This window comes from Labeo rohita, chromosome 12 (assembly GCF_022985175.1).
Source record: "Labeo rohita strain BAU-BD-2019 chromosome 12, IGBB_LRoh.1.0, whole genome shotgun sequence".
Taxonomy (NCBI): domain Eukaryota; kingdom Metazoa; phylum Chordata; class Actinopteri; order Cypriniformes; family Cyprinidae; genus Labeo; species Labeo rohita.
The window spans coordinates 1891247-1912845 of NC_066880.1; the positions used below are offsets into that span (position 1 = coordinate 1891247).

Here is a 21599-nt window from a genome sequence, read left to right on the forward strand (position 1 = left end):
TTTCTAATTAATGTAATATTTACAAATATAATTGCAAAATTATTTTTTTAATATTTTGAAAAATGTTCAATTATTTTTTTAACAATTTGATTTCAAATCATTTTATATAACTAATATTTTATTTGTAAATGAATGTTTTTAAAAAAATTACATTTCAATACAGATTACAGATAATACAGATTTTTATTTTATTATTGTACCCAGATTAATTTCTGATTAATGTAATATTTAAACATAATTGCAAAATACATTTTTAATATTTAAAAAAAAAAAAAAAAAGTAGAATTATTTTTTTAAACTATTTGATTTAAAATAATAAAATAATAAAATTATATAGCTAATATTTTATTTTAAATGAACGTTTTAAGAAATAAATGTACAGATTTCTATTTTATTACTGTACTCAGATGGGTAAAAAAATAATTTATTTAGAATAAATGTAATATTTGTAAATATATTTGCAAAATAAATTTATTTTAACAATTTGATTTAAACTTAAGTATTATTATTATTATTTGAAATAAATGTTTTTATCATATTTCATATTGTATACATTTTTATTTACTATTGTACTATAGTGGATAAAAAGAAATTAACTCATAATGTAATGTTTGTAAATACAATTACAAAATGTATAAAATAAATGATTATACATTTTGTATAAATATAAATATTTTATATACATATTATATAAAATATTTTATACAAATACAAAAACATTCCTATCACAATTTTTCCATTTTAAATCATTTAGGAATAATGTTTTTAAACAATTACATTTTATTATATGTATACATTTTTATTTGATTATTTGTACTTAAATAGTTAAAACGAATTAAAGTGATTAACAAATATAATTGCATATTAATTAATTTAATTAATATTTTACAATTTAAAATTAGTATAATACATTTACTTTTTAAACATTTTTATTTTAAAATAATTTTAAATAATATAATTAATATTTTAAACTAAACAATTACATTTTTTATATGCAAACATTTTATTTTATTACGGTTGATTGTTAAAAATCAGTAATGCTCTTTATTTTTTATTCAGTTTAATTAGTCCCAGCCTCATGGTGCTCTTTGTTATTTTCTCACGTCACAGAAATTTCATGATTCAGCGAGTCTGATTCTCCATCTGAAGAGTCTCCGCAGTCTGTCCTGGAGAGACATCATGAATAATTCACCAAAGTTCATTCAGGATCAAAACATAATTTATATCAAGCCCCTGATAAGCTCTGATACGCATCTCGACTAAAGCAGAAAATCATTCTGGATCGCCTCTGCCAAATATAAGAAGTCCAAAAGCCCAGCAAATACAACATCCCACAAACACGCCCTCGAAACTACTCTACACACCACTAGAAAAAAACCAAATCACACATAAATAAATACAGGAAGAAAAATAAAGCAAAGAGGAAGGAAGATGAGAAATATACAAGAGCAAAATAAGAAATGAAACAGGAACTGTTCAAACACAAGGGAATAAAGCTTTAATACTGAACTAAATTGAGCGTCTCATGCTGTAAAGTGCTCGGAAAATCTCAGATCAACCTGAGATGAGCTTGACTGACACTAGAAACCGCAAAAGCAGAGCGATATTTGAGAAAACAACATCCTCTGAAGCTGCACAGACAGGAAGTGTTTTGCCTGGGTGGGGTCACATTTACACATTAGACACCTAAAACACTCAAACCTCAATCTAGAATTTACTTAATCGTACTAAACCTGCAAATTCTCAGCTTGAGTAGATTTTAAAGGAGAAGTCCACTTCCAGAACAACAAATAATGTACTCACCCCTTGTCATCCAAGATGTTTGTGTCTTTCTGTCTTCAGTCGTGAAGATATTAAGGTTTTTGAGGAAAAAACTATATTTTTTTTCATATAATGGACTTGATTGGTGCCCCGATGATTTTGAACTTCCAAAATGTAGTTTAAATGCAGCCTCAAAATGCTCTAAACGATCCCAGCCGAGGAAGAAGGGTCTTAACTAGCGAAACGACCGGTCATTTTTTTCTGAAAATAAACATTTGTATACTTTTTAAGCACGAAATCTTGTGTAGCACAGGTTCTGGGATGCGCGTCCACGATGCTACGTACTACTGAATCATGTTAAAAGGTCACGCGGAACTACAGACCCAGTGTTTACAAAGCGAACGCGCAAAGACTAAGAGAGTGCAAGTCAAACGCTGTTTACAAATAAAAAGGTACAACGATGTCGAACGATTCTTAAGTTGTAGGAGAAAATAAGGAGGAGGTTTTTTTTCGCCATACTCTACCTTTTTGAGCCCGAGTACACAGACGATGAACTTAGACGTGGTTCGTAGTAGTGATGGGAAGTTCGGATCATTTTACCGAGTCTCGTTCAGCAAAATGAACGAATCTTTTTGAGTCATTTTGTTCATTTTATCAAAATATAATTAACCCTCTGGTTGTGCTCCGGTCAAACTGACCCAGGAAAAGATTTTCTTTCTCCCGAAAATACTAGTTAATGTTATCACATTGGACTCAAACTTACTGTCTTTGTTCACACTGGGTATAAGTACTTCTCTGAAATTTTTTTCGAATTTTCCTAATTTCTTGTGGGTTTTATTTCACTTAGTCACACTTGTGGTGACTCCAAACAATTGCTTATAAATCTGTCATTATGCTTTATTATCACCAAATATTGGATTCAATCTTTTTCTGTTAAGACTGGTTTTGTGTTTCTATTTTCATCTGATTAATCGTAGGCCTCTTTTTCTGAGAGAAGGTACCTCATTTTTTGAGTGAAAAAATGAGATAAAAAATTATGAAAATTTGCACTGTGTATCACACTAGCGTGCTCTAATGTTTAATCAGCAAGTTTGCTTTTAAATGCTTTTATTTTGTACAAAATTGTAAAAAGACACACTTGTGGTGTTCCCGGTCAAAAATGACCGGACTCGAAAACAACTGCTCATAAATCTGTTATTATGATATACTTTCACTAAATATTGGATTCAATCTTTTCGTCAACTTGTTTTCTTTCATTTAGGACTGGTTTTGTGTTTCTATTTGCATCTGATTAATCGTAGGCCTCATTTATCTGAAAGAAGGCAAAACTGTACAAAATTGCACAAAGTCACACTTGTTGTGTTCTTGAGATTCCTACAGATAAATGAGGCCTACGATTAATCAGATGCAAATAGAAACACAAAACCAGTCCTTAATGAAAGAAAACAAGTTGACAAAAAGAATGAATCCAATATTTGGTGAAAATATAGCATAATGAGAGATTTATAAGCAATTGTTTGGAGTCCGGTCATTTTTGTGTGACAGGAATCCGAACACAACCAGAGGGTTAAAATGTTACGTGTTACTAACACATCTACGGCTTACACAAACGCTGATCCACTACAAACAAGACAAAACTATAATGCTATAAGAAACGGAAAAGATTCATTCATTGTTTACCTGGGTCTTTAGTCTATGATTAGCTCACCTCACCACTTATCTGACAAGTTTTCAGGTTTGAGTCGTTCGTTTATCCTCGTTCAAAATTAACGAATCGTTCATTCGATTTTTATTTTTGGAAAAAAAAAAAATGACGGAACATTTTGCTAGATAAGTTCAAAATCGGGGCACCATTGAAGTCCATTATATTGAGAAAAATCCTGAAATATTTTTCTCAAAAAACATAACTGAAGACAGAAAGACATGAACATCTTGGATGACAAGGGGGTGAATACATTATTTGTAAATTGTTGTTCTGGAAGTGGACTTCTCCTTTTATCTCAAGCTGTTGTGATGCAGATTCAAGGAACAGAAAACCTCCATCCGTTGTTTCAAGAGGCTAAAGTTAACCCTGGACAACTGCTAAGAATAACTGAGGAACAGTGACTTGCTGATGAATTTACGGGCTTCTGAAGGTTTTGTTTCCGTTTTAGGTAACCACACACGCTGGCAGACAGCTGATAGTAGCACTTCTGCAGTATCTGTCTGTGACAGACCATTTCCCTTCCTCTGTTTAATCACACAGAGACTGACAGCAGATCAGCTCTACTTGTAACGTAATGAGACCAAAGTCAAAAATTAACTTGGTCTTATGGTCACGTAACTGAAAGCAAAAAGATTACAAATTAATTTTTTTTCCTTATTATTTATTTAATAAATATTATTTAGAATTTTTCATTATTTATTATATATACAAATAATATTTTAAAAGTGTTATATAATATAAATAAATAAACATTTTTCTTCTTAGCATTTATTTGATTTAATAAATATTATTTAGATTTTTTTATTATTTATTATATATATAAAAGTTATTTTTTAAGTAGCATTTTATACACACTGGTTGAATACATTTGAGTGTGCATTATTTACAGATTCTTTTGGATGTAAATTGAATTTACAGGATGTATCCTCACTTTAATTGAATTATTTTAAGTATTTGACATAAATGGACAGATCAGCTTGGTCGAAATGTGAAGAAACAAGGGTCAAAAATTTAACGAGCACCCGAAAGCAACACAAAATTATTACAAACACATAAATAAAAATAACCAGAAATAAATAAATATTTTTCTTAGCATTTCTTGGATTTAACAAACATTATTTAGAATCTTTCATTATTTATTATATATGCAAATTATTATTTTAAAAGTATTATACATAACATAAACATAAATAAATAAATAAATATTTTTCTTAGCACTTATTTGATTTAATAAATATTATTTATTATTTAATAAAATAATTATTTAATAATTTTTTTTTTATTATTTATTATATATACAAGTTATTATTTACGTAGCATTTTATACACTCTGGTTAAATACATTTGAGTGTGCATTATTGACATACTTTTGCATGTAAATTGAACTTGTATCCTCACTTTAATGAATTATTTTAAGTATTTGACATAAATGAACAGATCAGCTCAGTCGTAAAGTGATAAGACAAAGGTAAAAAAAATTATAGGGCTTGAGGTCACTGCAACCGAAAGCAACACAAAATGATTAAAAATAAATAAATAAAAATAAACAAATATTTTTCTTAGCATTTATTGGATTTAACAAACATTATTTAGAATTTTTCATTATTTATTATATATACAAATTATTATTTTAAAAGTATTATACATAATATAAACATAAATAAATAAATATTTTTCTTAGCACTTATTTGATTTAATAAATATTATTTAGATTTTTGTATTATTTATTATATATACAAGTTATTATTTACGTAGCATTTTATACACTCTGGCTGAATACATCTGAGTGTGCATTATTGACATACTTTTGCATGTAAATTGAACTTGTATCCTCACTTTAATTGAGTTATTTTAAGTATTTGACATAAATGAACAGATCAGCTCAGTCGTAATGTGATGAGACAAAGCTAAAAAAAAAATGATAAGGCTTGAGGTCACTGCAAAAGAAAGCAACACAAAATTCTTAAAAATAAATAAATAAAAATAAATATTTTTTTTCTTAGCATTTATTTGATTTAATAAATATTATTTAGTTTTTTTATTAGTTATTATACAAACAAGTTATTTTTTAAATAGCATTTTGGTTGCGTACGTTTGAGTGTGCATTATTTACAGATTCTTTTGGATGTAAATGATGTATTCTCCCTTAAATTCGTTCATTAGAATTCAAAGTCTTTGACATAAATGGACAAAACACGTCCTTTCTATTATTTAAAAAACACACGCAAAGGTAAAATCCGTGTGAAACAATGAAGGTTATGTAGGTTAAAGACTCATGTGGTTTGATGTACGCCTCTATCAATACCTCTGAGCTGCTGTAGCCTGTGGTTATCTGAGGTTACTCTCATGCTGTCAGTCTAAATGAACACTCTGAATGCGAAATTAAAGACTTAGATGAAAGAATGTGGGTTTAAACCACACGTTTCCAAACATGGGCTTTCACAACAAAGCTATAGGAGAACCTACCAGTGAACAGTTCTTAAAAGAACCATTTTTCCTGATGCATCAAACATTTTAATGAACCTCCTGTGGAATATAAACCACTGTTTTACAAATGATCGCATTGGTTTCATTGTGTAACCTTGAGCGCGGCAGCTGAAGGAGACTGAACATGTAACCCTGCATAAATCATCAGCTAAATAACTAGTTTCTCCTTTTCGCTCAGATATCACTGAATGCACTGAATGGCATGTCGTGGCACAGCGGTGTTTCAGTGGGCAGGGCGAAATCCAAGAGGAAAAGGCGGAACTCGGTTTGGATCAAAGCCAGAGAACTTCAGGAAACTTTCGCGGATCCATTAACACCAAACAACGCTACTTTGTATCCACCTTGAGATTTGAAGACATGCATTCACGCTTCTATATAAATGAAAGTAAAAGCCCCGAAGCTCTTACCCGGACCAGGTTGCTGACAGCTGCCTGCACGGCGGCTACGGGAGCGGTGAGATCCGGGATGGCTTTCCCGTCCACCTCTCCCTCCTCATGCATGATGACCAGATGAGAGATCTGCTGAGCCACCGGCTCCAGGATACTCTCTATCGTCTTCGTGTGAAAAACCGGCATGGTGAGCACTTAAGAGAACGCAAACTCTCTTTCCAGGTGTGTATCCAGACTCCCCCTATCCAAATCCGAGCGCCGAGACTATCCCACTCCAGAACACACTGACTCTCCTTCATGCAACTAAGTAACTATCGTGGGAAGCGACTCGTCTAGTGAATGAATCGTTCGTAGGAGTCGGTTCTTTCGGGTTCGCGAAACGATTCGTTCGCGCATCGCGCTTCGCGAGTCAACAACTCACTGAATTTGACAACCTGTTTGACATTTGTGACCCTGGACCACAAAACCAGTCTTAAGTCGCTGGGTTATATTTGTAGCAGTAGCCAAAAATACATTGTATGGGTCAAAATAATTGATTTTTTTTCCTTTTATGCCAAAAATCATTAGGAAATTGAGTAAAGATCATGTTCCATGAAGATATTTTGTAAAATTCCTACTCCTAAATATATCAAAACTTCATTTTCGATTAGTAATGTGCATTATTAAGTACTTCATTTGGACAACTTTAAAGGCGATTTTCTCAATATTTTCATTTGTTTGCACCCTCAGATTCCACATATTCTCATAGTTGTATCTCAGCCAAATATTGTCCGATCCCAACAAACCATACATTAATGGAAAGCTTATTTATTCAGGTTTCAGATCTCAGTTTTGGACCCTTATGACTGGTTTTGTGGTCCAGGGTCACATTTATTCCCTAAAATTTAACTACGTTTGGCTTTTTGTTACTAGTAATTTTATCTACAATAACATCTTTTTAATGTCACTAACAACTATTCATTAGATTCTACACTGCTTAAAATAATTTGTTACCCCGCTGCCTTGAAATTTTCAGTTTAGTCAACACAAATATCTAAGTTGTCACTTAGTACAACTTAACATTTCATGTTTACTAAACTTATTTCAGTTCAATAAACTTAAAATTTTAAGGCAACGAGGTAACAAAAAAACTATATATTTTTTAGTGTAGAATTAGATGCTATATTATACTAGTAAGCCTAATTTTACATTCTAGTAGCTCATTTAACTGTCTAAAATTTGATTAATTGCATAGACTATTACATTTTTTTACTGTTAATTGGTATGGCAGCTATTCTGTGTTTGTCTACATACACATTTATTTAAAAATTTTTGTTATTATTATTAAACATTTGCTTTAAAAATACAAACGTGAGAAAACACAGGCCAAGGAAAAGAACCAGGAGATCAAGGATGACCAAACAATAAATAGGAATTAAAATTCAAAAGAGAGAGAGTTAAATAATAATAATAAAAAACATAAAAAATAAATTATAAATAAATGAGATTTATATATTAATACATTTATATATTTTATATATTTATACATTAATACATTTTCCATTGATCTATGGTTTGTTAGGATAGGACCATTTTTGTTTGAGATACAACTATTTGAAAATCTGTAATGGAATAATGCAAAAAAATAAATAAATAAAAAATAAATAAATAATAAAAAAAACTTTTAATATATTTACGGTAGGAAACTTACTAAATATCTTCATGGAACATGATCTTTACTTAATATGCGAATTATTTTTTGTTATAAAAAGAAAAAATCGATAATTGTTGTAATTAAAAAGTGGGGGGTAACTTTCATCAAGCAAAATAATTAAATTGCTGAGAAAGTAAGTATTTTCATATTGCTTTTTAAAAGTAAAAATTCCAAACAAAACATCTTTAAAAAGAAAGCTCAAAGTCATTGTGTATGACATTTTTTAAAAAACCTGTTTCAACCTCTAGGAGTACGTGACGACGTAAAAGAACCTCTTCTTTGAACTGGCTCTTTAAAATGACTCGTTCGAAAGAATCGATTCGCGGCTTACAACATTACACACAACCTAAACCTCCCTAATGACGCAAACTCTTCGTCCACCAATCGAAAAGCAAGCGCTGGCGCGCCCGTGAATGCGATTGGTTCGCGCAAACGTCACTCGTCCTGATTGGCTCCGCCCATTGCCTTTGTCGGGTTTGCTAGAGACGCGAGTTCTTCCCAAATTACGTAATACATTCTCATGCCCTAAAAAGGAAACTTGATTCTACTGTTCTAGATGAGGAATTCTGAGTGCCAGGGGGCACCAACGCGGCCTGCTAAGTTTGCATATTGCTCAGTATTGTTTAGGATCTGTTTGAAGCTTTTATATGACATATTTTCAGATTTATTTGCAAGAAGATCCGTAAACAACAATGAAAAAAATACAATATAATTACTTAATTTACAATAAACCGAAAAATACATGTTTATTCGCTGATTAATGAGATAAAACTTTGTAAAATATAATTATATTATTATTATAATATATATATATATATATATATATATATATATATATATATATATACTCTTAAAAACACAAATCCAGCTTAAATTCGGTGGATGAAAACAAACGTTATACCATTACATTTTTTTTTGCTCATTTTGTTCATGTTGCACATTCAAGATTCTTAATCCTAAAAGCAGGTTGCAGGTTCCATCTGATCATACTGAAATAACAATAACAAAATCTCAAGCTGTTTCAGCCATCAGACGCCTCAAACAGCCCAAGAATTTGCCCAGAGACCCTCAACAGGCTGCATGACCGAATATGGAAGAGGCCGAAAAGAAAGAATTAAGGAAGTCAGTTCAGAGAACTCAGAGTAAACATACCCGCATGTGTGTGTGTGTGTGTGGTTGTTTATGCAGCTCACCTCAATAAAAAAAATAGCAGATTCTGCTTTGATCTGACCTATAAAGTGACACGCATGAGTGTGATGTTGCCAGATTGTGCCAGCAGTATTACATAGCATACTTAAACCAGTCTTTTATATTTAAACCCTGGACCACAAAACAAGTCATAAGGGTCAGTTTTTTTAAAACTGAGATTTATACATTGTCTGAAAGCTGAATAAGCTTTCCATTGATGTACGGACTATATACGGCAAGATACAACTATTTGAAAAGGGAATCTGAGGTGTATGTTTATTAGTGGCTTATATTAGTTCTCAGCTTATTGAGATTTTCTTTTTTGCAGCAACCCAAGCAGTCAAATTCCTTGTAAGTGTAAGTTTGCCAGTAAAAACTTGGGTTGTCATATAATGGATGATTCTATGAAACAGATCAACATTTTTAGACTTCATATCACACATTCTGTTATTTCTGTATTTTAGTTACGCTTTGACTTTTTTTAGCATTGGTCAGTGATGTCATGTGCCATTATGTGCCATTATGGAGAGTGTGCCATATGAAGTGTTGACTGACTCAGTACGGCACATGTATTTATTTCAGTGTCTTTACATAGTCTGCCATCTAGTGGCTGAATAAGAAACTTCAAAGGCTAAAGATATGCTCTCAAAAGAATCAAGATGCAAAGCTGTTTCATCTTTGTTCCTTATTTACCCCTTAATGGTACATATTAGTACCTTAAATGTGCATAATTTGTAAAAAGTACCTTTTTTTTAATTTACTTTTGGCCTTTTTGCTTTTATTATAGTAGGACAGATCTTAGCTGACCGGAAGTGAAGTGGGAGAGAGAGAAGGGGGCGGATTGGGAAAGGTCCTCGAGCCGGGATTCGAACTCGGGACGCACGTAAAGCAATACTACGTTTTTATAGGAAGCTTTGTTAGTGACATTGTTATTGTGAGTGAGGGGTTTCCTGTGAGTGACATCAGCGCTATAAACTCCATCTGTGCGCCAGTCTGACCTTTCCTGACCCAATGATATCATCACCTCAGATTCTGTAACTAGTGACCGTTTGGTCCGGTGGGTAAAGCGGCTTTTCCACTCACCAGCTGCACTAGAATTACACGCACAGCTGTTGCAGTCACCCGGACTTAGTCATGATGACATTTTACACAGATTTTGTCGCATTGCTAGACTATGATAGTATATACCTTACTGATAGTGAGTGTGTGTATCTGTGTAAACTGCAGTGATTATATGATCAAATTATGTGTGTGTTTAAATAAAGAGTGTGCAAATTCAGGGTGTGTGTTTGTTTTGACTCTTCATGAGTGAATATACTAGTCAAGAGGATTATACATGCAGAAGCATGTGGTATGTGCTAACAAAACACAAAGAGAGTCTTTTAATTAAATGCATAGGCTGTCAAATCTTCCTAGAATTCATTTAATCAAATTGAGATACCAAAACACACTAAATCTTTGCAAACAGGTGGGTCAGAACTTCGTTAAATACTTTAGTTTTAGGTAACTTTGAAGTAAAGCTTCACTTTATTTATTATTAAGAAATACATTTATTTCCGTTTATATCTATCTGTACGTACAATTGAGGTCAGACGTTTTACATCTTGAATCTGCAAAATGTTAATTATATTACCAAAATAAGAGGGATCATACAAAATGCATGTTATTTTTTTTTTTAGTACTGACCTGAATAAGATATTTTACATAAAAGATGCTTAAACAATAGTTGAATTTATAAAAACCACCCCGTTCAAAAGTTTACATACACTTGATTCTTAATACTGTGTTGTTACCTGAATGATCCACAGCTGTTTTTTCGTTTAGTGATAGTTATTTATGAGTCTCTTGTTTGTCCTGAACAGTTAAACTGCTCACTGTTCTTCAGAAAAATTCTTTAGGTCTCACAAAATCTTTGGTTTTTCAGCATTTTTGTCTGTTTGAACCCTTTCCAACAATGACTGTATGCTTTGAGGACAACTGAGGGACTCAAATGCAACTATTACAGAAGGTTCAAACACTCACTGATGCTTCAGAAGCAAAAACAATGCATTAAGAGCGGGGGTGAAAACTTTTGAACAGAATGAAGATGTGTACATTGTTCTTATTTTGCCTAAATATCCTATTTTTTTATTTAGTTCTGCCCTTCAGAAGCTACTTACATGTTTCCCAAGACAAAAATAATAAGGTAAATTTACCCTGATCTTTAAATTCCAAAAGTTTTCATCCCTAAATGCATGGTTTTTCCTTCTGAAACATCAGTGTGCGTTTGAACCTTCTGTAGTAGTTGCATATAAGTCCCGCAGTTGTTCAGAACAAACAAGGGACTCATGAACAACTATCACTAAACAAAAAAAAAAAAAACACAGCTGTGGATCATTCAGGTAACAACACAGTATTCAGAATCAAGTTTATGTAACCTTTTGAGCAGGGTCAACTATTATTTTCTCATATGGACTATATGTACACATCTTTTATGTTAAATATTTTATTCAGGTCAGTACTAAATAAAAAATAACATGCATTTTGTATGATCCCTCTTATTTTGTAAAATAATTAACATTTTGCAGATTCTACTTTACACAAGAGAACGCACACAACTATTAAAAACAGTATTTGTTTATTGGCCTAATAATTGGCTTTTATCATTGACATAAGTTGTTATACAACAGTATAAAATTATACAACATAAAAACAAAGTGAAAACAAAGTGTCAGTGCAATTTAAGAACAATGCAAAACAATACCCTTATAAACATTTTTCATACAGATTTTCCTTTAAGCTGCTGTTTTATCTTGGCAGCAGAATGGAATGTATGAATGATGGACATATTAACGAGTAACTGAACAGAAATCAGTTTGAACACGACTCGTTTGCAGTTGTCAGTTCATGTTCTTCATATTAAAAACTCTTGTGAATGAGGGCAGGTGAGCTCCTGTTCTCATCTGAGCGACGACAAGCCGGTTTTCTGCAGAATCCAATGGTGATAGTTGCTGACTTTAGCATAAACTCCAGGACGGAAGGATCTGGCACATCCTTCTCCCCAGCTAACCACGCCAAATAGAAACATACGGTCGCGTACGCGACACACCAGCGGTCCGCCAGAGTCACCCTGCAACAAGCCAAAAAAAAACATGCATTAACCTGACAGGCTTTTCTTGCTTCTGAAGGATAAAATGTGTAATAACTTTACATGTGGCCTGTAAAAAAAAATCCTTAAAATAGGGAACAATGTACTGTATTAATAGGAAGGATGTAATTTTCTGTTATGATTTTGTACAGATGTTTTATTTATTTATTTTTTTAAAAATATATATATATTTATTATGTTTGTATTTTATATTGTATTATATATTGTATATATATCATCTTTTCATGCAATCAGACATGTCTGAAGTTTAAGACCATGATTTGCATTTTTTTAAACAAATAAATATTTAATAAATGTAAAAAATAAATAAGTAAATAATAGTAAAATAAATAAATAAATACTAATCCTAGATTAAAGGTTTTAATAACATCATTACATGCTAGAATATCTAAGAGTTGCAGATCCTAAATAAAAAATTGATTATTAAATTAAGTTGTTCACTTCTTTTTAAAATAAAGTAATAATTAATCTTTATCAGTGAATTGACTGTCAAAATGATGACTTTATTGTTTGGTTTTATTGTTGCAAAGTCGGCTTAATAGGACAGGCTAAATATCACTATTTTAAGGTGGCGGTACAGACATTTTCTGATTTTAAAACTAGTTACTTTTCATGCAATTTATTATATATTAGAATAGTTTTTCCATCAAATTTTCTCGGCAAAGAGCAATGCCTTTATTGCTTTAGAATAGCAATGCTAAATTAATAAAAAGTACATATTTGTGCCCAATTAGTAGTGCTATGATATGCATTTTATATCCCAGCACATTTCTAAGGATGATTATTGTTTAAGTATGATTAAGTCGTTTCTGGCTCACCTTACACGAGTCCGCGCTCCAGTCAGGAGTCCCCGCACATAGCATGTTGTTTGTGATCATGTTGCCGTAATATTCTTTACTCGAACACGCATCGTGTGACAGCAAGTTGACCTTTGCTTCTTTGAGATACTGCGAGTAATACCACGACCCTACAACACACACACAAACACACACACACACACTTGATGAATAAACTTTATTTGTGCAAACAGAACAAACACAGTCCGAACACACACTCGTCTCATACCTTCTTGTTCTCTGCCGTATCCAGTGACTTCACAGGACGTCCCGGCACTGAGTGACTGATGCGCTTCAGGGATGCAAATCGTCTTGACTGAACTGGACTCTTTAGCACAGCGACCGTCAGGTCCGTGGATCTTCAACAGCGCTGAACACAGAGCAGTCAATCAGATGTTAATGACAGTCTAATGTATGACTAAACTCATGAAGCTAATTTGACTTTGCTGAAAAGATCAGCATATGCTGAGTTTTGGTTTCTGAATGCTTCTTTACTAGTTTAACCAGCCAAATTTTACAGGTCAGCCAGCATCACCAGAACCAGTCTTTTCAGAAAGTTGATGTTAAGAAATCTGTTTACATTTATTCACTCAGCAGAATTTTAGTTTTTTATTAAAAGTGAATTGTGCAAATGTGTTGTTGCATGTTTAGGCTTTACTTTAGTTAGTTCTCAGAGCGCTGGGTTAGTCAGTATTACCGATGTCGTTGTTGAAGTTGCCGTCTGTGTTGTCGAAGTTTTCATGGATGAAGAGCTTAGAGACCGTGAACTCCTGCTCTCTCTGAACGTCCGTCTCATTGATGGCGTTCTTCCCCAGAAATACTGACAGTTTATTGGTGTTAGTCTGAGCGCTGAAAACAAATGAGAAGAGAAAAACGTGTAAATATATTTCCAAAAAAACATCAATCCATCCTTTCTTCCATTCATTTCCCCTGCTTCCAATTTATTCTTGCGTTTTATCCAAATGTATTTATTATGAAGGGCCTAAAAAGAGAGACAAGACAATAGAAGAAAATATGCATTTTTGTTTGGAAACGAAAAATGTTGCCACTGAAACAATTTTCTCACTCGCATATGTGATCCTGGACCACAAAACCAGTCATAAGGGTCAATTTTTTGAAATTGAGATTTATACATCATATAAAAGCTGATATGACAATATTTGGCCGAGATACAACTATTTGAAAATCTGGAATCTGAGGCTGTTAAAGTTGTCTAAATGAAGTTCTTAGCAATGCATATTACTAATCAAAAATTAAGTTTTGATATATTTATGGTAGCAAATTTACAAAGTATCTTCATGGAACATGATCTTCACTTAATATCCTAATGATTTTTGGCATAAAAGAAAAATGTATCATTTTGACCCATAGAACGTATTGTCAGCTATCGCTACAAATATACCCGTGCCACTTATGACTTGTTTTGTGGTCCAGGGTCACCCATTTTGTCTGCATTTGCGTTCACAAGAGAAATGTTTGCATTCGTCCGCAAAATGCACAATTTTTCAGGGGAATGCAAAAGTTTGCAAATGATTGAAATCTTAAAATCTAGTTTCCATCGCCAAAATTGTTGCGTTCCCTTAATAAATGCTGTGTTGGCTCATAAAAAGCAGTTTCTCAGGGAAATGCAAAAGTTCGTGAGTGAACGTAAAAGCACTGTAGTAAAATCGCTCTTTCTCTCTATCTCTTTTTCTCCCTCCTTTTTATTATTTTCCATCACAAGAACATGCATTACCTTTAAAACGCTTCCTTCACTCGCGAAAAAAAAATCATGGGGAAAAAACTTTTTTTTTTTCTTCCCATCACCAGAACTTAAGCGCTCCTCCAAAAAACATTGTTTTTCTCATAAACCTTTTGCGAGTGAACAAAAAAACTTTAGATATCTTTATGTAACACAGCATTTGATTCAAAAACTTGAGAGTGTTTTCACAATGCGTTATCCATTGGCCATATTGGCGGCACTGAATGTAAACAATGCAACTGAACCGAACGAAACTCGCATATTTTGCTGATTATTGCTGTTGAAAATGGTCGATTATTGTCATGTTTGGGCTGTACTAATTGGTCAGAATGGAAAAAGAAAAACATTCAGAGTATAGATTGCCAAATTGCCAAACTATAGATTGCCAAATGTTATAACAAATCAAGAAGAAGAGTGCAAAAAACTGTCTGAGGTACAAAAGTTTGTGGTTGGCCAAACTGAACTAGGATTTCCAGGGCAAGAATCTTGACAACATTTACTTTTGTTCTTATCATTTCCAGTCAGGTAGGTAAAATATTAGGCTAATATCTTAATTAACACTGCTCATACATATCTTTACCACCTATTAACTTTAGTTTGTCAAAATATTGCACCCTCTCCTGCATACTAAGCCATTCTCTACAAGATTTAGCAGCTCCACACATTTTTAGACAGCATAAATGAGCAGAACAACATATTCAGTAGTACATTAACCATGCAATCAATGCTGTTGTTTACATCCGAGTATCGCCAGTATGGCCTCACATCCGGGTAACCAAGTCCGCGTTTATTCCCGTTGCCGCCGGTTGTTTTTCCATGTCCGCGAAATTCTATATTTAACCAGGGAAATCCCGCCAAGAACTCAATTTTTACCAGGGGACCCTCACTAAAACATGATTGGGCTAGTGTTGAGTAGCAGTTGGCCTCTATTTTCCCTCACTGTGACTTTTGCGTTAACGTGCATGGACAACGTCACGATTTTCAGTGGTATGAAAAAGTTTTGGTTTCTAGGGGAAGGCAAAAAAGGAAGTGAACGCGAAAGTACTGTAATATAAAATTTGTGTTCGTTTGCAACAAACGCAATGTTTCTCAGGGGGACGCAAAAGCATTGACACGTCTGTGTTTTCTTCTCATCTGCCCGGTTTGCTTTGTGTACTAATTTACCCGTCAGGGAAGCAGTGTGCGGCCGTGAGGACCCAGCAGGGCGAGATGAGACTCCCGCCACAGGTGAACGTTTTCGCGCGTGTGCTCCTGCTGAACACCGCCGCCATCCAGGGGTGGCGCTCAACCGTGCTGAAATCCCCGCCCACAACCTTCATGCTCCGCTCCTCCTTCTGGCCACACTGCCATCCTATTGGATGAGAAACAGCGCAGCCTGTCAATCAAAAAGCAGCTAATATAGACAGATGCTGCACAATGATGCACATCAAATGATCTCTTACCTGACTGAGCGACTGTCAGACTGTCAGGACTCACATTGGTACCTGGATCAAACAATTTCATGTGTCAGTTATGTACAGGTATTTAGTAATATTACATTAATTCAGTGAAAAGTACAGAATCGTACCGCGATCAAGTTTTGCACAGCGTGGAATATCACATTCCTCTCTAATGATAGTCCTGGGTCTTGTCCGTACGAAACACCACGGTCTGCGGCTGAAGTCTGGGTTTCTGTGGGTATTAAAACATGATGGATGAAGCCGACATGAGAGAAATCAACAACACACAGAAATAGCAGCTGAATGACTCAGGATTCAGCAGCAGTAGCTGCTGCACAGGCTCAGACAGGTGTGCAAGGTGTGTTTGTGAATATTTCTACAGGAGATGTTCACGTCTAGACTTGAGAATATGGTGGTATGTCACAAATCCTGCCAAGAACATGTCTAGATCATACGATAAATTTGCTTTGCACTGTGACCAAATTCTCCCTATACTGTAAATGCATATGTATATACTGTATATATAAACTGTGAGGTATTATACATTATGCTGATACTGTTGTACTGTAATGTACTGTTTTTAATTAATGTTGAATTTAATAAGAATGTAATACTATGTTGATTTAAAAAGTGTGGATTTACATAATCATCAAAACTTTGTTAAATAGTGTATAACAGTATTGATATACTATATTATAGTGAAATATAAATAAATATGCTTAATTGTCATTAAAATAATAGCACAATGCAATAAATAAATAAATTAATAAATCTTAATTATCAAATGAAATAAATAATAATTATTACATTATATAAAAATGTACTGTAAAAATTATTGCATTTATTTATTTATATAGTAATATGTATATATCATAATAACACAATGCAATAAATAAATTAATAAATCTTAATCACCAAAAAAGCTTAATTTTCTTAATGCAAAAATGTATAAAATAAAATAAATAAATTATTACATTATATAAAATGTACTGTAAAAATTAAATATTGCATTTATTTATTTGTACGGTAATATAAAAAGCTTAATTTTCTTAATGCAAAACTAAAAAAAAAAAAAAAAAAAAATTAATACATTATATAAAAAATATAAATATTAATTAATTCAATTAATTAATTTAAGTTTAATTTAAAATATAAAATATTTTATTATTATTGTATGTTTTTATAATTAAATGTAATATCTCAATTATTTCTAATATCTCCAGGGTGAATTATGCACAAGACGTGTTTTCGACATGTTTCGTGAGAATTGCTTATAAACTGAGCTCCATAACAATAAACCTTTTAATATCCAACCCTTCAGGCCAAATGCATGTTGATTTAGCATTTTTCAGCTATTCAACTTATCTATGGCCTTAAGGCAACTCCTATTAACGGATTACCAGACAGGTCTGGACTTCAAACTTCCACAGGGTCTGCCTTGTTCTCATACTATTGTTTTCAGTCAGTTTAAGCTCTTCAGTCAGTATAACTCGCCTGCAGTGGTTGTGTCGTCCCGGGCCAAGATTCTTGGGAAAGGCTCCAATTTCATGCACTAGGTCTGAATCCCATTCCACACATTCTCGGCCACTCACTGATTTAGAGACGGGACCTTTGTAGTGCAGACCGATCCCGTCAAAGCAGGAGACTGAGTTATCTGGCAGGAAAACATCATAAATTAATATAAACGCAATGCAAATGCAAACTTCAGGTAATGATAATAAGGCATGAATGATATGCACCTGTTTCACAGTTGGATCCGCTGAAGCCATCAGCACAGATACAAAGCATGTGACGACCCGACACAGTCATGAGAGACATCCCGCCATTCAAACACAAAACACCTGCAGAAACACAAACACAGATCAGAAGAGAAAAAAATCATAATAAACATGATATATGGAATCAATACCAAACTACAGTTTAAAAGATAAAGTTTATGTACCTGATTTATCACGTAAACCGCCGAGAAAGAGTCTGCGCTGGGCTCCCTGGAAGTCAAAAAAAAAAAAAAAAAGGTAAATGTTGTGGGGTTTTTTGTTCTCCTTGAGTTAAAACCATCCTCTAAAAGCTAAGTGAGTTAAGTATGTACTTATGAAGCACACTTACACAAACTGTGAAGGCTGCAAAGGCTATAACCAAACTTAGCAGGCCAAACGGAGACATTTCTGCTGCTTCTTTGGATGTTGAAACCTATAAGAAGTGCATTTGATTAACATTTGATTTGTGTTCAAAAACAGGGTCAGCTTCTGAGCTGAGGGTTAAATGAACCCACATTGTTTTCCATGTAAAACTAAAGAAGCAGAAAACAGGGTTGCCAGATTTTAACAACAAAGCCTGTCCGAATCACACGTGGTGGGGTAAAAAAAACATGTTTTTTGCTAGGGTTCTCTTTGTAAAATTCACATTCTAGAGGGTAAATATCACATTTTTAGGCTCGCTTTAACTCGCCAACATGAAAAACAACCCGTGGCAACAGTTTTAAAGTAGCCCAATTCTGCAGGAAAACCACAGACTTGGCAACACTGGTAGAAAACCTCTATTGGAGCTTGCTGGAGACTAAAAAAATGAAGTACATTTTTTTTGGGGTCGCTTTAACCTGTCGACATGAAAAACAACAGGTGTTAAAGTAGCACAATTCTGCCGGAAAACTGCGGACTTGGCAACACTGCAGAAAACCTCTATTGGAGCTTGCTGGAAACTTAAAAAAATGAAGTATGTTACAAAAATGTCATGTTTTTTCTACTTGTAGTGACTGAGGGGCAAATCGATTTGTGTTCAAAAACAGGATCAGCTTCTGAGCTGATGGTTAAATGAACCCAGGGATCAGGGTTGCCAGGTTTTAACAACAAAGCCTGTCCAAATCACGCTTGGTGGGGTAAAATACACATTTTTTGGTGGGGTTCTCCTTGTAAAATTCACATTCTAGAGGGTAAATATAACATTTTTGGGCTCGCTTAAAAGTGTTAAAGTAGCCCGATTCCGCGGGAAAACTGCAGACTTGGCAACACTGCAGAAAACCTCTAAAAAAATGAAGTACGTTACAAAAATGTCATGTTTTTTTCTACTTGTAGTGACTGAGGTGTAAATAACTGAGAGTATAAACAGTATCTGGCATTATTTGTATTTAGCATAAGTATTTATTGCTATTTTTACTTCCACTGCCTTTTTGTTATGTCTTTTTGTCAGAACCCTTGTGAGGGTAAAATGGGTTTCTCTCACTTGTTTTCAGGGCTGAAACAGTAAATCCAAGAAAAATGCAATGAAACGCAACTAAATAAAGAAAGTGCATTTCCCCTGGATGATTCAGAAGACTAGTCTCAATTTCAAGTAAACTTTAAATCTTACCTTATATAGCAACAATTAACTTTTAGTTTTTGTTTTTTTTTAAGTTGTAACAAAAAATATTCAGCCTTTCCAAAACACTGCATATTCATTTCCCTAAATTAGACTATAAATAAACAGTTTTGGCCCCAATGACACACTGACCCAAATAAAAGCACGCTAAAGGCAAGACTTTAGAAGTGAGAGTCCGTACAACTGTAAACAAACATGAGTTTTCCTGGAGTCTGACCAGGATCAGACAGAACAGGCCCGGAGCGGAGATTAAACGTTTGAGATCCACACCCACAGGACCAGAAATATCACAGAAAACATGTTTGCAATATTTTTCCTAGACAGCAGAGAAATCAAACCCAGTTTGGCTGCTTCTGAAACATTTCTTCTGAGGAACAGAACTCAGTCTTACATGCATCTCCTCGAAAGTTTCAGAAGACATCCTAACGAGATCTCAAACTGTACTTAGATTTGTAAATATACCAAACGTCTGCAAAGTCTTAGATACAAATCTTAAAAATTCCAGAAACAAATTATCTGTTTAACATTTTCTTGTGTGGTCTTTAAAATAATATAAATAAATAAATAAATTAAATAAAACAAATTAAATTAAAAATTAAATTCATTTAAATTAAACAAAATATTTTTTTTGTGTATTTAAAAAATAAAAATTCCCTAAAATTTAAAACTTAAAAAATAAAAAAAATCATCTCAGCATGCATTAGCAGTACACAGATCACTATCACTACAAATATTATTCCCAGACATGCAATAACTCTATTACAAGCAGTAAGAGTAGTAACTCACCTGTGTGAACGATGAGATGAGATCAGATCAGATCTGGTGTGTGTTGTTCTGCATCCCACTGATGGCTTTAAACACTCCCTATATACAGGCCAGTTTGCTCTGATTGGCTGAATGTGTGTGTGGGTTGGGGGGAGGGGGTTGACAGTTTCAGACAAAACACACGTGCAGCTGAACTGAAACTCGATCAGTGAATCACAATAATGATTCAAATGGCATTGAATTCCTTCATTCCCTCATCCTGGAATGCTCCTGATGCTCTTCTTTCTGTCAAACACTTGTCTTTTAACCCAGTTGTGACCCAGGACCACAAAACCAGTAAAAAGGGCCATTTTTTAAAATAAAAACCAGTAGATTTATACATTAACTGAATAAATAAGCTTTCCATTGTTGTATGGTTTGTTAGGATCAGACAATATTTGGCCAAGAATGTGAATGTGAGGGTGCATAAAAATCCAAATATTGATCAAATCACCTTTAAAGTTGTCCAAATGAAGTTCTTAGCAATGCATATTACTAATCAAAAATTAATTTTTTATATATTTACAGTAAGAATTTTCCAAAATATCTTTATGGAACATGATTTTTACTTAACATCCTAATGATTTTTGGCATAAAAGAAAAATCGATCATTTTAACCCATGCAATGTATTTGTTGGCTATTGATACAAATATACCGGTGTGACTTATGACTGGTTTTGTGGTCTAGGGTCACAATTAATTTCTCTAAATGATCAACATGATCAAAATATTGCTGAGTAAAACTATATTTTAGTATAATTGTATAAACATCCATCTTCAGCTGATGCTTCATGTGTCGTTTTTGCGGTCAAATCTACTGATTTTCATCAAGAAAATGTAAGAATGACTTCAGTCATATTTGCAGATGAACACTTACTGCACTGAATCAGCTTGGCTTTACTTGATTCTCCATGAATCATTCTGAGTCTCAAATCTGATCATCAGGCTTTTGAGGAACATTTGTTTCTAGAAGTTTTACTTTCACTGTTCTTCAGCCTCCAAAACTTCTCACATCTATGTTTATTTGTTTATTGGATGCAATGCATTATATGTT

The 21599-nt window shown here is 33.5% G+C and overlaps 2 protein-coding genes across 2 annotated transcripts in view; both read right to left on the reverse strand.

The window, feature by feature from the left end:
- vclb (vinculin b) overlaps positions 1 to 6661 on the reverse strand; it is a 43000-nt gene extending 36339 nt beyond the window's left edge. Inside the window, exon 1 of the mRNA XM_051123578.1 lies at positions 6361 to 6661. Coding sequence (XP_050979535.1) covers positions 6361 to 6528 — 168 coding nt within the window. The 5' untranslated portion in view covers positions 6529 to 6661. The remainder of the gene's footprint in view (positions 1 to 6360) is intronic.
- A 5190-nt stretch (positions 6662 to 11851) lies between these two features.
- plaub (plasminogen activator, urokinase b) lies at positions 11852 to 20652 on the reverse strand. The gene is made up of 12 exons (XM_051123700.1): positions 20528 to 20652; positions 18494 to 18577; positions 18330 to 18375; positions 18127 to 18228; positions 17882 to 18041; positions 16516 to 16619; positions 16391 to 16432; positions 16113 to 16299; positions 13905 to 14056; positions 13437 to 13577; positions 13190 to 13338; positions 11852 to 12332 (listed from the first exon to the last, which is right to left on the reverse strand). The coding sequence occupies exons 2-12, from the start codon at positions 18548 to 18550 to the stop codon at positions 12162 to 12164; spliced, it is 1311 nt and encodes a 436-aa protein (XP_050979657.1). The 5' UTR covers positions 18551 to 18577; positions 20528 to 20652; the 3' UTR covers positions 11852 to 12161.
- Positions 20653 to 21599: the final 947 nt, after the last annotated feature.

Coding starts and splice junctions, on each gene's coding strand:
- plaub (XM_051123700.1), bottom strand. CDS start 18,550: ATGTCTCCGTTTGGCCTGCTAAGTTTGGTTATAGCCTTTGCAGCCTTC. Junction 18,376..18,493: donor TTGCAGCCTTCACAGTTTGT/GTAAGTGTGCTT, acceptor TTTGACTTCCAG/GGAGCCCAGCGCAGACTCTT. Junction 16,433..16,515: donor CTGTGCAAAACTTGATCGCG/GTACGATTCTGT, acceptor TGTTTGATCCAG/GTACCAATGTGAGTCCTGAC.